This window comes from Kogia breviceps, chromosome 4, assembly GCF_026419965.1.
Source record: "Kogia breviceps isolate mKogBre1 chromosome 4, mKogBre1 haplotype 1, whole genome shotgun sequence".
NCBI classification, from domain to species: Eukaryota; Metazoa; Chordata; class Mammalia; order Artiodactyla; family Physeteridae; genus Kogia; species Kogia breviceps.
In genome coordinates this window covers 123,922,209-123,938,514 of record NC_081313.1, presented here as the reverse complement: position 1 = coordinate 123,938,514, position 16,306 = coordinate 123,922,209, and the positions used below count along the sequence as shown (strand labels likewise).

Here is a 16,306-nt window from a genome sequence, read left to right as displayed (position 1 = left end):
TGTGTGTTTATCATCCATTGCTAGATTGCTCACTGCAGGCAAAAGTTTCTGAGTTTCTAGTCTTTCTCATTCATCACCAACACACACAGGCATGGCATACACAACCCTTAATGGACAAATTCTCCTCTGACTTAGAACATGCACCTATGAAAAATTGGATCCCATCAGGCCTCAAATGTGTGGCTGACTGAAAGCAGGAAGGCTGAGAAGAATATTTATATTCATTGTCTTGATTTGGAAGAGGTGTGATCAGGACATAAATTTGTACTACTGCTGCAAACATTGTTCAGAATTTAGCTCCAACTACATGGGATTGACTCTCCATGTCAGGGTCATCTGGAAGAGGCAAAGGCAGCATCTGCAGCCTGTACTGGGGGTGAGGGAGGGGAGAAAGGGCGGGACACTCTGAGAGAGACACGGTTTTCCATCACTTGTGGGGCGTTGACACTTTGTCCCTTAGTTCTGTGAATTGGCTCCAGTGGAAGGCAGAACCTCAGTCAATCTTACCCCAGTGGACACCCCTAGTTATGTGTTCTCTAACACACTGAGAACCTTCTACCTTCTACACACCCTTCCAAGAATATACCTAACTCCTGAGGGATGGAGTGGGGGAAATGAAGTACAAAGCAAGGGCAGGTCTCTTCTCTGTTTGCTTGTCTAGTACCGAATCTGGCATTTAGTGTCACTCAACAGAAATTGGTTAAAAGAATGAACAGTACTGAATCAATCAGTCAAGCCCTGGTTGCAAACATTAGCTGAAACCAGGCTGTCTGTGTTCAAAAACTGGCTTCACCACTTATTGTGACCTTAAACGAGTCAGTGGGCTGAGCTTGAGAATCTTCATCAGCAAAATCAGAACAATGAGACGGCAGTTCCTATAGAGGTGAGAAACTAAATGAGATAATGCATGCCAAAATCTCAGCACAGTGTCTGGCACCTGGAAAGTACTCAAAAAACTAGGCAGTCTTCTGGAGAGGCAAACATCCATAATAATGGGCATTTTACCTAGCCAAAAGCTGCACACTTGACCTAAGCCTCTGGTAGTAAGGTGCTGGCTCTGGACAAAGGAAATTGGTGTGATGTGGGACCTGCATACAGGTTTGCCCTGCCTGGTGCACTCAATTTCAAGTAAAATCCTGTGGGCAGCATCCAGTTAGACAGGTAGAATGTTGACATCCCAACGTCCAGGGTTGACCCAGACTATAAAAGCCCACTGTAGCAGAACTAAGGAAGCTTCATTCCCTGGTGGATTCACCTTTCATGCGTCACTGCATTCTTTCTGCAAGTCACAGCTCCCCATGCAATTTGGGAGATAATGGTCCTGACCCCACGGTGCTCCCACAGACTGGATGGAGTGGGCTATACTTCTGCTTTCCCTTATCAGTATCTCACAGCAAGTCATCTGTAGATGACGTAGTCCCTCCGGGTGACAGGTGACAGATATCTCAGAGAAGCTGCAGAGAACTTTGAGGGATAAACAGACAATTGTGCTAAGAAATTATCCACCAGCATGAACATCACTCTATGAAAGCTGTGTATTCTGTTGTCTTGGACCACCCTTGGAGTTTATATGAGTGGAATCCTCTTCTACTTACCGTTTTCTGGCGTGAAGACACTTGAATATGCATTCATTCATTCAACAAATATTCACGGTATGCTAGGCATTGAGGAATTTTGGAAGAACACTAAGAAAAAAACATGATGGCAACATACACAAGCATAATGGATGGGTAATTCTTTGAGCCCTCAAAGAGCTGAAAAGCCAGGGCAGGGAGATGCTGAGGGCTTCCATCAACCCTGCAGGAGGACTCCTTGCTCCTGAGATGGTACAAATAGAGGTGGAGAGGGACTAAGTTTCCCTCAAAACAGACGCTGAGTATTTCATTTAGTTCTTAAACTATTTCCATACTTCCATTCAGAAAAGTAAATATAAAAGAAAAATTAACAAGCAGTTATAAGTAAATGGCCATGTAACCTTTCACAGGGCACAATATAGAATCTTGACTCCACCACTGGGTCCTGTCCTGTTACAACCATAGAAGTAACCACTATGCTGCATTTCTGTCGGTAATTTTCTTCTTGCCTTTCTACATAGATTTACTACCTGTGTATGCATTTCTAAGGAGCACCTTAGTTTTGCCTATTTTAGTAATACATATGTTACATATATGTTGTGTGTATATATATGTATATGACATTACATATATATAACAGATGTGTGCATAACATGTATGTATATGTATTTGTGTATATATATATAACATGGGTATGTGTGCTGTGTGCATGTGTTAAATCTTACTGCTTGTTTTCTTTGGTGACTTGCTTTTCTTGTTCAACATTATGCGTATAAAATTTATCCAACTTGCTGCACATAGTTTGTTTACATTCAAAGCCATACAAATACACTGTCATTTACCTACCTTTCCTACTTTTAATAGCCATTTGGATTGTTTTCCATTTGGGGTATTTTGAATAATGCTTTCATGAACATTCCTATACATGTAAGAATCCTCTAGGTCCACACGTCTTTAGGTTACGTTTTTGGGAGGGGAAATTCTGGGATGGGCTGTGCATCTTCACCCATGCTAGATAATGCCAAACTATTTACCACAGTGGTTGTACCAATTAACGCTCTGACTAGCAACGCATGAGACTTTGCTCAACATCCTTATCCACACTCGACATTAACTAACCTTGTGACTTTTCCAATCTAGTGGGTATGTAATGGTCTTCCATGGTGGTTTAAATTGGCATTCTCCTGATTACTAATAAGCTTGCCCATGCTTTAATACATTTATTAGCTATTTGGATTTCCATTATTTGGCTTTCAGATTTTTTTTATTTATTTTTTATTTTTTTTGCGGTATGCGGGCCTCTCACTGTTGTGGCCTCTCCCATTGTGGAGCACAGGCTCCGGACGCACAGGCCTAGCGGCCATGGCTCACGGGCTTAGTTGCTCCACGGCATGTGGGATCTTCCCGGACCAGGGCAGGCTTTCAGATTTTAAAGCAACTGGACAGTAGATTCTGCTCAGGACATAAAGAAAGGGGCCAAAAACTGATATAGAAATATAGTACAACAGAAATAATTCATGGAATTTACAAAAATGATTCTAAATTTCCTCTATAAAATATGTGAATAATAAAGGTTTCCTGAAAAAGGATAAAGGGACTTGCATTCCATGTGGTAAACCACATTATAAAGCTACAATAATTGATTTGAAAGCCACAGAATATAGATGCTAGTACATAAAAATACTTAGTTTATGATGAACATGTTTCAAATCAGCATGTATGGGATCTTATTTGATACATGGTCTCAAAACAATTATTTAAGAATATAACAAAAATGAAGTCATATCCTTTTTTTTTTTTTTTTTTTTTTTTTTTTGTGTTATGCGGGCCTCACTGTTGTGGCCTCTCCCTTGCGGAGCACAGGCTCCGGACGCGCAGGCTCAGCGGCCATGGCTCACGGGCCCAGCCGCTCCGCGGCATGTGGGATCTTCCCAGACCGGGGCACGAACCCGTGTCCCCTGCATCGGCAGGCGGATTCTCAACCACTGCGCCACCAGGGAAGCCCGAAGTCATATCCTTATTGTATATCTTACCACATATATGGCTGGATTAAACTATAACAATAATAAGAATATAGGTAACCATGTCTAAATCTAGAGGTAAGAAGGTCTTGCTAAGAATATCATCAAAGGTAGAAACTATAAAGTAAAAAGACTAGTGGTTTAAGATCTGGAAGCAACCTAAGTGTCCATCAACTGATGAATGGATAAAGAAGATGTGGTAGATATATACCATTGGAATACTACTCTGCCATAAAAAAGAATGAAATTTTGCCATTTGCAACAACATGGATGAACTTGGAGGGTATTATGCTAAGTGAAATAAATCAGAGAAAGACAAATACTGTATAATATCACTTATATGTCAAATCTAAAAAATACATCAAAAAGAGTCATGTACCAAAATGTTCATTGCAGCTCTATTTACAATAGCCAGGACATGGAAGCAACCTAAGTGTCCATCAACAGATGAATGGATAAAGAAGATGTGGCACATATATACAATGGAATATTACTCAGCCATAAAAAGAAACGAAACTGAGTTATTTGTAGTGAGGTGGATGGACCTAGAGTCTGTCATACAGAGCGAAGTAAGTCAGAAAGAGAAAAACAAATGCCATATGCTAACACATATATATGGAATGTAAAAAAAAAAAATAGAAGAACCTAGGGACAAGATGGGAATAAAGATGCAGACCTACTAGAGAATGGACTTGAGGACACAGGGAGGGGGAAGGGTAAGCTGGGACAAAGTGAGAGTGGCATGGACATATATATACTACCAAACATAAAACAGATAGCTAGTGGGAAGCAGCCTCATAGCACAGGGAGATCAGCTAGGTGCTTTGTGACCACCTAGAGGGGTGGGATAGGGAGGGTGGGTGGGAGGGAGACGCAAGAGGGAAGAGATATGGGGACATATGTATATGTATAGCTGATTCATTTTGTTATAAAGCAGAAACTAACACACCATTGTAAAGCAATTATACTCCAATAAAGATATTAAAAAAAAATAAAAAATACAACAAATTAGTGAATATAACGAAAAAGAAGCAGACTCACAGTTACAGAGAACAAACTAGTGGTTACCAGTGGGGGAAGGGAGGAGAGGAGGGGCAATATGGGGGGAGGGGCAATATAAGGGTAGGGGATTAAAATGTACAAACTACTGTTAGGTATAAAATAAGCTACAAGTATATACTGTGCAATATAGGGAATATAGCCAATATTTTGTAATAACTATAAATGGAGTGTAACCTTTAAAAATAAAAAAATAAAATAGACTACAAAAGAATATGACTAAGGTTTGATGTTAGGAACAGTTCTTCATGTCAAAAATGCTATAAGAACAACAGCAACTAAAATGTAGGAAATTATAACACATGATACATTAGAATTTAATATCCTTTATATATAAAGGTCAAGAATTCTTTACATAATAAGAAATAGAAAAAAATGTATTAACACTCTAATAGAAAACGGGCAAAGAACATGAACAGGCAATTTACAAAAGAAGTAAAATAAAAGCAATTTTAACGTCATAATGAGGTACCGTTTTCACTTATCTTTTTTGCGAAGATTAAGATATTGACAGTGCAGCCCTGGTGAGGATTCAAGGAAGTGAATATCCTCAGATGCTTCCAGAACAAATGAGTAGAAATCAACGCAAACTTTCAGGAGGGAAATGCAGTAACATATATACCCTTTGACCAGAAATTCCTTGAATGGGGATTTATCACGGGAAATAAATTGTAGCACATATTTCTGCTACTGCTAACAGGATTTTTATCACAAATTTATTTATATTTCAAAATGAGAAATAACCTAAGATTCAACAATAAAGAATTGGTTCAATAGATTTTGATGCAGCCCTCTAATTCTGTAGCATGTGAACATTAAAAATGATAGTTATATATTTGGGCCTGGAAAAATAAGTAGTGTCAGTTGTCCAGAGCCAGGCTCTGAAGTCAGAGAGAAGCGGTTTCCGTTCTGGCTGAGACATGCTTATTGCCAAGAGGCAGAGAGATAGCACAGCAGCGTGTGGAGGGTTAGACTCTGGCATCCCTCACTGGATTGCTTTTAGTTTAAATGATGTCACACATGCACTTAGGACAGTGCTTGGCCAATAGGAAGAGCTCAGTAAATGTCAGCCATTACTCCTCCTGCTCCATTGTCATCACCATCAACATTCCAGACTTGAGACGTTTTCGATTTGGATTTAACTTCGTGCCCTGCCAGTTGCTTGCTGTGTGATTATAATCATGCCACTTTCTCTGGAGGCCCGATTATTTTTAATGTATAAAAACATTTTATTGAGTTGCTTTGAAAATTTAATGATATATTGTTAAAAACTTAGCAAAATGCTTGGGACATAATAGATTCTCACTATATGATGCCTATTACTATTATTGTTATTACATTTTAAAGTGAAAATTTAGGTTGCCAAACTCTAGTATGATCCAACTTAAAAAAATGTGTTTGTGTGTTTACAGAATAAAGGTCTGGAAGGAAACCATAAATATCTACAAGTAGGGAGATTAATTTCCCCATTGCTTAATCAGCATTTTACACATTTTCCATAGTATATCTGTTTGTTTGGTTTGGTTAATTTGGAGAAGAGGAATATTTTAATTGGTTAAGCTCTAAGTGATCTGGATGATATTCACACAGACCAGGGGTGGGGAGAAGGAGGGATTGGAGTTGATTGGAAAGAGCATGGAGGTAGAAGATGATGAATTCAAAAAAGTAAAACTTCCTTGTTGGGTGCAGGTGCTTAAGAACTGACAGACAAGGGGTGGGGTAGGGAGGGTGGGAGGGAGACACAAGAGGGAGGGGATATGGGGATATATGTATATGTATAGCTGATTCACTTCGTTATACAGCAGAAACTAACACACCATTGTAAAGCAATTATACGCCAATAAAGATGTTAAAAAAAAAACTGACAGATAGCTTATCTTCTTATTGCCAGAGTCGAGGAACTGCTGTATAATATGCTAAGCATCTTACATTAGAAAATGTTGTATATTCCTATATTCTTTTTTTTTTTTTTTTTTTTCCTGCGGTACGCGGGCCTCTCACTGTTGTGGCCTCTCCCGTTGCGGAGCACAGGCTCCAGACGCACAGGCTCAGCGGCCATGGCTCACGGGCCCAGCCGCTCCACGGCATGTGGGATCTTCCCAAACCGGGGCACGAACCCGTGTTCCCTGCATCGGCAGGTGGATTCTCAGCCACTGCGCCACCAGGGAAGCCCTCCTATACTCTTCATTCAGTATTTCATCCTAGTTTTCTTTCTTTTTAGAATTTTTTTTATTTCTGGTTAATTGCTAATTACATTCTGCAGGAATGCTATCAAATGAGTGCTGGTGAATGTCTGTTAGGTAGATTTTACCAAATTATTGGGAACATAATTTTTAAAAAGAGAAAGCAGACTTCCGCTTGTGATACCTCTTAGGAAGATTCCCATCCAAAAATCAAAGGCAAGAACAACTTCTGGATGAAAATATAAGCGTTGACAGTCAGATATTCATTTTTTAAAATAAAACTAGAAACATTTCTAAGAGCGTGGCCTACCTAATTAGGCTTACATCTATTTAAGAATCATAAATACATAAACTTTAAAATTTCCCTCTCTCTTTTAGGGAGAAGCTTGGTTTTCTAAAGTCAGAACGAGCTTGCTTTAAATCTAGGCTTTTTCAACTATAAGCCATGTGATCTTGAGCAAATTACTTAGCTTCTTATTTTCCTCATTGTAAAATGGTGATAATTACAGTTTGCCTCACAGGGTTGTTGAGAAAACATTAATGAGTCAATGAATGCAAAACATTTAACACATTGTCTGGTCCCTAGAAGGCTTTCAATAAATATTAGTAATTGTTAATTATAAGGGTGAGGGTGGAGAGGTGCAGAGAAACTTGACTGGATTCCAATTTCCTAGCTCTATGTCGTGAAAAGACTAGAAATGCCAAGTTTTAGGAGAATCAAATTATATGGATATTGTATTTAAAATCACTGGGGAGAGAAAAGAAAGATGGTCTTCCTTTACTCCTCTCACCATGGAAACCAGGCTTAGAAAACCCAGATGCACATTTTCTGATTTGGCTCCAAGCAAATAGCCCTTAATACGGATACCCAGGAAACCTGGGGAATAAACTCATCAGGCCAGCAGCCTCAGAGATTCCTTTTTATCATTTGAGTACCATGGGTTTTAGGCAAGAAAATAGGCTGAATTATATGTGTCCATTATTTTAGAAGGACAAAGGAGACTTCTTCCTCCCACTGATAATTGGAAGCCAGGAACTTGCAGTTGTTCAAATACCATATAAAATCAGGCTCATTTTTCCCCACAGATGATTTCTTTCTCTTGGAAAGTGAGGTGGCCCTGCACAGAGTTCTCTTTTCCTCCCTCTCTTTAGTTCTCTCTTTAGTTGCATGAGGAAGAGAATGAAATATTGAAAGAAAGTGGCATTGCTCTTGCCTTTAATTTCAAGTTCAAATATTTCACCTGCGAATTATTCATGGGATTGTTGTGGTGATAAACCTAAAACCAAAATTACAACTGGAAGGTACTTTGTGAACTTACAGCCCTATGCATGTTATGCAGGATTACGTAAATCATGGTTATAATAATACTTATATCACTTATTACCATCCTACTTATGGCTGTACCTTCTCTGTTTGATTCTTTTTTTTTTTTAACTCCTTTTACTAGAAGGTAAGCTCCATGGGCTGGAGACCTTGTATGTTTTGCTCCCTACAGGATCACCAGCACCTGAAACAGTGCTGAGTACACAGAGGCAATTAGTAGATATTTATTGAATTAATTATTTACTATTCTTCATCAGGAAGTAGGTAGAAACTGTTCTTAATAACTCATAAAATAGTGTTTTTACATGTAATCCGTGACTCTCCTGAATCAAGATCAGACTGGGTGCTTGCTAAAAGGAGAGTCCTGAGGCTCACCGCAGACCTGTGAAATTAGAAGCTCTCCAGGTAAAGTCAGAGGGGGACTTGTCATTTCTAGCTTCAAGGCCCTACAGATGATTGAACCCGTAGTACATGGTGTCTACAGGAATGAATAAAAAAGCCTTCCTCTTAGTCGCTATGGTGGCTCAGGGGGCCCATACCCATGTAAGGCTTGGTGCCGGCCATGGTGGTGATGCATGTCTCCACAGGTAGCATCGTAGCAATGTTGAAGTCTGTGATGTGCACGTGCCCTGAGAGGGAGAAGGACCACAGAGAACGTTAAGTTCCATTCAACACAGTGGCACACCACGCTTTTTTTTTTTTATCAATAGTACCTGGAAGCTTAGTTTGTAAATTCTTGTACGCCATTTGCAATTGGGTACAGGCAGTAAAAACTCTATTATCCTATCCTATCCTCAAGACCAATATAGTCTAAACCAGCAACACTCCAGGTGCCAAAACACGAAAAGGTTAATATCTGGTTGTAAATTTGTAGTTCAGTGTCAGAAAGTTTTAACCTTGGTCTTTAAGAGCCCACGCTCTGGTAAATTCTACTTAGGCAATTTTTGCCTGTTGTCAGCATTTTAAGTTGGTATAGCCTGTGAGAATCAAGAGGGGGGCAGATAAGAACTATTTGAAGTATCAAATTTCCAAGCATCTTTACAGGATCTTTTTTTTTTTTTTGGAAGAAATAAATGTTGTTAATACAAAGCAGACATGACTGTGGATACATATATTTATTTCTTTGCCAAGAAAGAGTTCCTTCTCTCCTTGTTTTTCTTAATATCATTAGTAGTTCTTTGTCTGATAGCTCAGGTTGTCCCCCAGTGGTTCCCAACAAAATAATGGACCAAGGGAAAGTAGGGAAAAGTCAAGTTTTATTTTTAAAGAGGCTCTAAAGAGAGCCCTAGACTGGGAGCCAGGAGACTTAGGTCCTGCCCTGAATTCTGCTCCAAATACATCGTACACTTGAAGTTCCTTTCCTGTGTTGAACCTAAGTTTCCCTTAAAAAAAAAAAGTCATGGGCGGACTAGATGATCTCTAGGGTCTCTCTGCAGTGTTCACACTCATGGCAATATAGTGTGGGTCTAACACTTAAGTTCAGCAGGGAGCACACCCTACAAAGTGTATTAGGGTCCTTACATTCACAGCAAGAAGTAGGATAAGCCTGTTCTGTCAGCTGTCGGCAGGAAAGTCATATGCTTTCAGAGGATCGTGAAGTGTTGGCATTTCCATTTGCATGCTTCTGTGGTTGTGATGAGATATGGTGGTAACTGGAGGGGATTCTTCTTCCATATCCCACAGACCACACTCCTCCTGCCAACTGCACTATCTTCTCCCTGATAGCATCCAGCCTGCCACTAACGATAAATCTCACTGTCTTTATCACCAGGGTTTTGTGTGGTGCAAAAAGTGTTTTGTTTATATCTGATGACATTTTCATAAAGTAAAAGTAGCGCTCGTCAAGCTGAAAGTGAAGGTATTCTTGCATAAGTGGTACCAACAGATGATTTCCAGAAATCACCTTATCATAATATAGGTTGTTTCAGTATTTTCTTTCTCTGTTTTCTCCCCACGGGTCACGCTCAAAGCACTGGATCAATGTTTCACAAAGTTTGATACAAAACAGGTGAGCCTGGAGACTTAATAATTAAGAGCCTGTTCTCTGGTCTCTGACTGCCTGGCTTCAAGTCCCGGCTCTAATACTTACTAGCTGTGCTGCCTCAAAAAGGTGACTTATCCTCTCTGTAAAGTTGAGATGATAGTAGTCATCTTCTCATGAGGTTCTTGGGAAGATCAAATGAAATAATGCTGTGGAAGGCTTTGCTCAGCATTTGGCAGGAAGTTGCTATTTGTCATGATCAGATGTTCCAGAGTGATTTTGTGAAACACACATGCCTGGACTTCATTCTCCTGGGACACCAATGCAGTGGGACTGGTGGGAGAGCCAGGCATCCCCGTTAGAAACAGAACAAGAAACTCCACAGGTGATTCAGACGGGCAGCCAGGCATGGGATCCTCTACGTTAGCCTGAGCAGGTGTTCTAAGCCGACTCAGTCCTGAGATTGGCTATGCTCATGTAGAAGTAGAAGGTAGAGGATGTTTCAGAGTCAGCTGGTTCTCAAAGTGCAGTCTCCAGACCAGCAGCACCAGTATCACCTGGGAATGTGTTAGAAATGCAAATTCCTGGGCCCTACCTCTGCATACTGAATCAGAAACTAGGAGGATGGGGGCCCAGTGTTTAAAAAGCTCCCTAGGTGATTCTGATACCCAGTAAAGTTTGAGACCACGCTTTTAAAAGAAGACCAGGCTTAGTAGAAGATCTTGACTGCAGTAAGTACTCACTCATGACATTTCTTTCGAATGTGGTTGAAAGAATGTTAATGTTATAAGTAGTATTTTTTACATTCATATGATTAGTTGCAATTTTCAAAAGGTTTTCGTACACTTTAGCCTAATGAAGTAGTTCTTATTTTACAGAAGAGCTGTTTGTGGCTAAGTTCTCAGTGCTTAGAAGTAGCAGAGCTAGAATTAGGATCTAGAATTTGGTCCAGGACTTCTTTGGTGGGTTATAAATTGCCCCAAAACTTGTTGCACTTTATCCTAAGACCAAAGAGCTGAACAAACTAAAAGAACTATCTGCTGGTTGGCTCAGGGTTCCCCCACCAGGGTGCATAGTAAACAATGGGGAGGAATCATTTGAGGGGGAGGATCTCCTGGAACTGTTGCCTGGTGCCCTCAAGCTGAACAAGGAAAGCAGAGCTCCTGGCCACCAGCCCCGACGTCTCCATTCCAGGCCCAGGATGCTGCCATACTTCCCTGTGCTGACCGTGGGGATCCTTCTGCCATGTTCCCTTCTGTGCTGTGGAAAGGAATCTGAGTTCTGGCTCACAGAGGAAGGTTCAGTCACCTGCTGATGGAGGGACACAGGAATTGCTTGGGTGTGAGGGACCACTCTGGCCTCTTCCGTAAGCCCCAGCCCTGAGGGAGCCTTAGAACAGAATTTTTCAACCTGGAACTACTGAGACCTTGGACCTGATAATTCTTTGCTGTGAAGGGCTGTCTGGTGCATGGTGGAATGCTTAGTTGCATCCCTGGCCTCTGTCCACTAGATGCCAAAAGTACTTCCCTCTCCTGGATAGAATCCTGACCATCAAAAATGTCTCCAGACATTGCCAGGTGTCCCCTTCAGGGAGAGACAGTAGAGCAAAAGCATCCCCAGTTAGAACCACTGCCTTACTGTGACGTTTTTCAGATACAAGGCTCAGAACTTCCTCACTGTGAACACCCTAGGGAGTGATCTGCCAGTTCTTCTCACCTCTGTACCTTGAGGCACAGAATCACATTAAAAATTGGAGTTCATAGTATTGAGTCACTGAATTTAGTCATCATTGTGGTCATCACTTATACGCTTTCTCACTGTGCCTGTGTTCAGCCTGAGAATGTTTCTCAACACAGCCCTCAAGGACACCATAACCAATTGGTTGGCATGGCTCCTAACTTCCAAAAATTTCCTCAACTCAAAAATAGTTAGATTATGTGTGCCACATTTTTCTAGGATTCTTATTAAAAATTCATATCCTTAGGCACTAGCAGAGACTTATATACATGATTATCTGGGGATGGGTACAGAGTTCTACTATATATATGTGTGTGTGTGCATGTGTATGTGTGTATATATATATATGTATATACGTACATATACATATATATGTATATATATACACACACACACATATATATATATATATATATATATATGCTTTAAGATGCTACCCACTTGATTTTTAGGTACATTTTGGGACTCTGCAAGGGAGAAGCTGTTAAGGTAGCAGGATTATTTCTTCCTCACACCCCCAAACCGAGTTTTTGCCTTTCTCTGTTCCCTGTGACTAGGGATGATATTAAGAAACCTAAATTATAGATGATGTGGTAATTGTCATTCTCTCAGATACACCAGGGAGTCATTATTGCTCCTTTGTATGCAGCTCTTATTTCCTGAATAGCTTAGGAAAAACACCAGAATTTTAGACACTATTGAACTGATAGAATTGGGCGGGGTACTTAAGTTGGTAGGACATGAAACCTATATATCAGGACAGTTGGTTATGAGCCATCCAAGATCTAATGCCATCTTGGGCTCTGAACTAGTGAGTGAGACATTTAAGGAGAACAGGTATGCTCTAAATTACAGACTTTTTAAAGTCAAATTCTGATGTATAAGGAATGTTCATTCACACCAGTGGAAGGATTCTCCATTTACAAAAGAATTTAGCTCCTTTAAATATCAGTCTTTTCTGATGAACATGAACCAATATGAATCAGTAAGAGTAAAACAAAATTTCTGCCTCTTACTGATGGTGCTGAATTAAAATATAAGCCATGTGGTGTAATACTGTAATACAGCTCACTTGGAGGAACGGGCATAGGAGGTGTATTAGAGGTAAATAATTATCCTTTACAGTTGCTAAATCCCCATGCAAGAGGCATACATGATCTTGTCCATAAAGGGTGAAAAGTCATAAATGTGGACAGAGGAGACAAATGAAGTTTTCGAACGTGAACCCTTGGAAAATCACACCAGAAAGCACTCCCAAAGGCAGGCATTGATTTGTGGTCCAGTTGGTTGTCACGAGAGCAGCTCTGCAAAATGAGATGAGGAGCGAGCGAGGGCCACCGGGAATTTCTTCATTTCAAAGTAGTTAATTATGGCCCCTGAGCAATGCCTGAAAGCTTAATTTTTCAGAATTTGAATAAACGGAAAGTAAATAACCTCAAAAAATTATTTTCTCCAGAAAGAGATCCCCAGGACAATGCTTAGAGAATGGCTCGCAACCTTTTTGTTTGCTTGCTTCTATCCCATTTGCACGTCCAGTCCTTCCCAAAGCAGTGTTTCTCTTATTGACTGAGGTGATCCTCCAGTTGAGTTTAGGATGGGAAAAAGTACAGAAAAGCCCCCTCTTAAGTCATTGTCGAAACCCCAAAACTTGAGAGTGAAAAAGATCTTTGTAAATAGTACACCAGATAACAGGTGTAGACTAGGACCGTCCCTCAGGCAGACCGGGATGCCTGCTTATAAGTCCCTAAGCAGCAGAGCCCCAGTCCAACCAAGAATAAAATGCTTGAAAAGTGGGCTTAACCCCCTGCATGCATGAAGGAAAGGCAGAATGGGCCACTGAAAGTGGTGTTGCTTGAGAATTAAGTGCCAAAGAAAATTGTTTAAACACAAGACCTAAGAAGTAGACACACACAATCCTTGGTATATCCCACCTGGAATCAAAATAATTCTTTAGTAAAGACAGGTAAGGACCCAGCTTTCACTTACACTATATGATATAGATAAAGTCATATAAAACAAAATGAAGTCACCTAAGCTTCCTTCTGTAGGGGAGGAAGCCCCTACTACCTCACGGAGTCATACTAATATTTAACTGTTATTGAGTGATTTCCTTGTGCACGTGGCAATCAAGCACTTTATAAAAAGGGTGTCAGTTAGTGTTTACAATTACCCTGAGAAGTAAGGACGCGTTTCATCCCTGAAGAATCTAAGGTGCAGAGAAGTTTTAGGCAACCTGTCGAGCGTCTCAGAGCTGGTGAGTGAGAGAACTGGGTTTTGAGCTCAGAACCCCATGCTCTTATCTACGATATCACACAGTCTTTCTCAAGGGTAGTCTCTAAGGGTCAAAGATTAATTTATTCCTGGATCTTTCTACTAATCTACAATCACCAAGTTGACAAGAAAATAAGGAAGAGAAAGAAGTTGAATGAGAGAGAACAGGACGACCTCATGGTAAAAATAAGATGAGGCCAGGTTTGAGATCCAAGACCGAAACGTTGTTCTCTGAATGGAAGGTACTTTTTTTTGGTTGACAGGACCAATATGTCTCCATTCAGGGTCCTGACAAATGCTTGAGCAATATATGGGGCACAAAGGCAAGCAGGTGAGGGGGTAGTGGGGACAGAACCCGAAATCAGGCTCTGCATTACCAGTGGTCACCTTCCCAAGGCTGTGGTAGGCACACAGAGCACCTTTTGGTCCATCGTGCAAAGATGGCCTCTAGAGACTGGGGGAGGCCTTGTCCACAGCTGTGAAGCTCCACAGAGTTTATCTGCACCGGTGTGAGAGGGGATCCTGCTTCCTATTTAAGGCAGAGATAGCTGGTGCTTTAATGAAAGTCACCTTCATGTTGTCTCACCATTGCCCTCATTTCTGAGATTCAGAAACTATTCCCAAATGTCAGAAGCAGTAAAGGGAAGGAAGAAATAAGGCATTGGAAGAAAGTGGAGAGAATCTTTTTAGACAGTCCATAAATAAATAATGACTCCAAGCTTTGAAATTAGAGGTCATACACAGAAATGTTTCTTAGCCCTCTGAGCACATATGGCGTCTGGCAAATCAGGCTTAAAATGCAACTAGGTAAGTAAATAATGAGCAATGGATGGTCCGTGGAGTTTCAGTCCCACTTGCAAAGAGATACAGAGCTTTGCAGATTTAGGACTCCCTCCCCTGTAGCTTTCTGAAAATTTAACAAGGATATTATTGCCTCTGTAACACTTATAACATGCAGGCTGTGTGTCCTACAGGTCTGCTCTAATAAATAAATCCAAATGTACATTAAAATAATATTAGGAAGAGATTATACACATTTAATCACTGTTGGTCAAAGCATGTTCTGTAGGACATCTTCAATCAGTGCTTCTTGAACTTCAGGCATTCATGTATCACCATCATGGTCATTGTCATATCCCTCTGTCACTTTCATAGCTGGGTACCAAAGATACTCTTATCTGCTTTATATCTTTCTTCAAATGGACTGATTTTTAGTAACTGAAAACCTTTGAACAGAAAACTTGATATCTCTTCTGTAAATGTGAAACCAATTTACCCTCACAAGAAGGAAAGTCTGTCACGAATCTCTAGGTAGATACTATTGCCTACCAAATGCTCTAAGCCTCTTCTGTCTTTATGAAAAAAAAAAAAAAAGGAGACGATTGCTATAGAGATATTAAAGCAAACTAGCACCAAAAAACTGGGATGGTTTTCTTGAAGAAATCAGTAGGAATGGAAGAAAATTGAAAAGAGAATGACTTTCTCCTTATGTAAATGCAAGGCTATTTAAGGGTGTACTACGTCACTGCAGTAAATTATAAAGTTCCCCCATATGGTCCCTCCCATCATAAAATGGAGTTTGTACATGCACCTCAGCTGAACCGAGTAAGACACTTTTTCCCTGTATAGTACTACTTTGCTGGGGATAACCAACTTGTTCTACATGCATGTTATGTGGTTGATTGCAAACAAATCATTTACTTACCATGTTCATCAAGCAAAATATTGTCAGGCTTCATATCCCTAGGGGAGTAAAAAGAAAGGAGAAAGTTGCTCATAATAAAACAAAGAAACAGAACTAAAGGATACAGGTGAACTGCTTAAGAATGCTAGCTAGGAATGAATGTACTAGCTAGGAATGAATGTACTAGATTGTGCACTCACAATCTCATTCAATTCTTACAGTGAATTGAGATAGTTACCATGAATACCCCCAATTTCTAGGTCAGAACTGAGGCTTAAAGAGGTTAAGTAACTTAACCCAAGGTTACAGAGCTAATAAACAGAAAAACAGGGCTCTGAACCTGGGTCTCTCATTCAAAACCTCAGACTCGTTTTTTTTTAAAAAAATATTTATTTATTTGGTTGCACGGGGTCTTAGTTGCAGCAGGCAGGCTCCTTAGTTGTGGCATGCGAACTCTTAGTTGTGGCATGCA

General features: G+C 40.3%; 1 protein-coding gene across 3 annotated transcripts in view; it reads right to left on the bottom strand.

Annotated features, from left to right (window-relative positions):
* The window catches only part of STK32A (serine/threonine kinase 32A), a 130,959-nt gene that overhangs the window by 20,303 nt on the left and 94,350 nt on the right, over window positions 1–16,306 (bottom strand). For 2 of the 3 annotated variants that reach the window (XM_059063017.2, XM_067031875.1), the window contains exons 6-7: window positions 15,856–15,893; window positions 8,701–8,790 (exon numbers count right to left, since the gene is read on the bottom strand). In XM_059063017.2, coding sequence (XP_058919000.2) covers window positions 8,701–8,790; window positions 15,856–15,893 — 128 coding nt within the window. The remainder of the gene's footprint in view (window positions 1–8,700; window positions 8,791–15,855; window positions 15,894–16,306) is intronic. The other variant, XM_067031876.1, reaches the window with a different exon arrangement.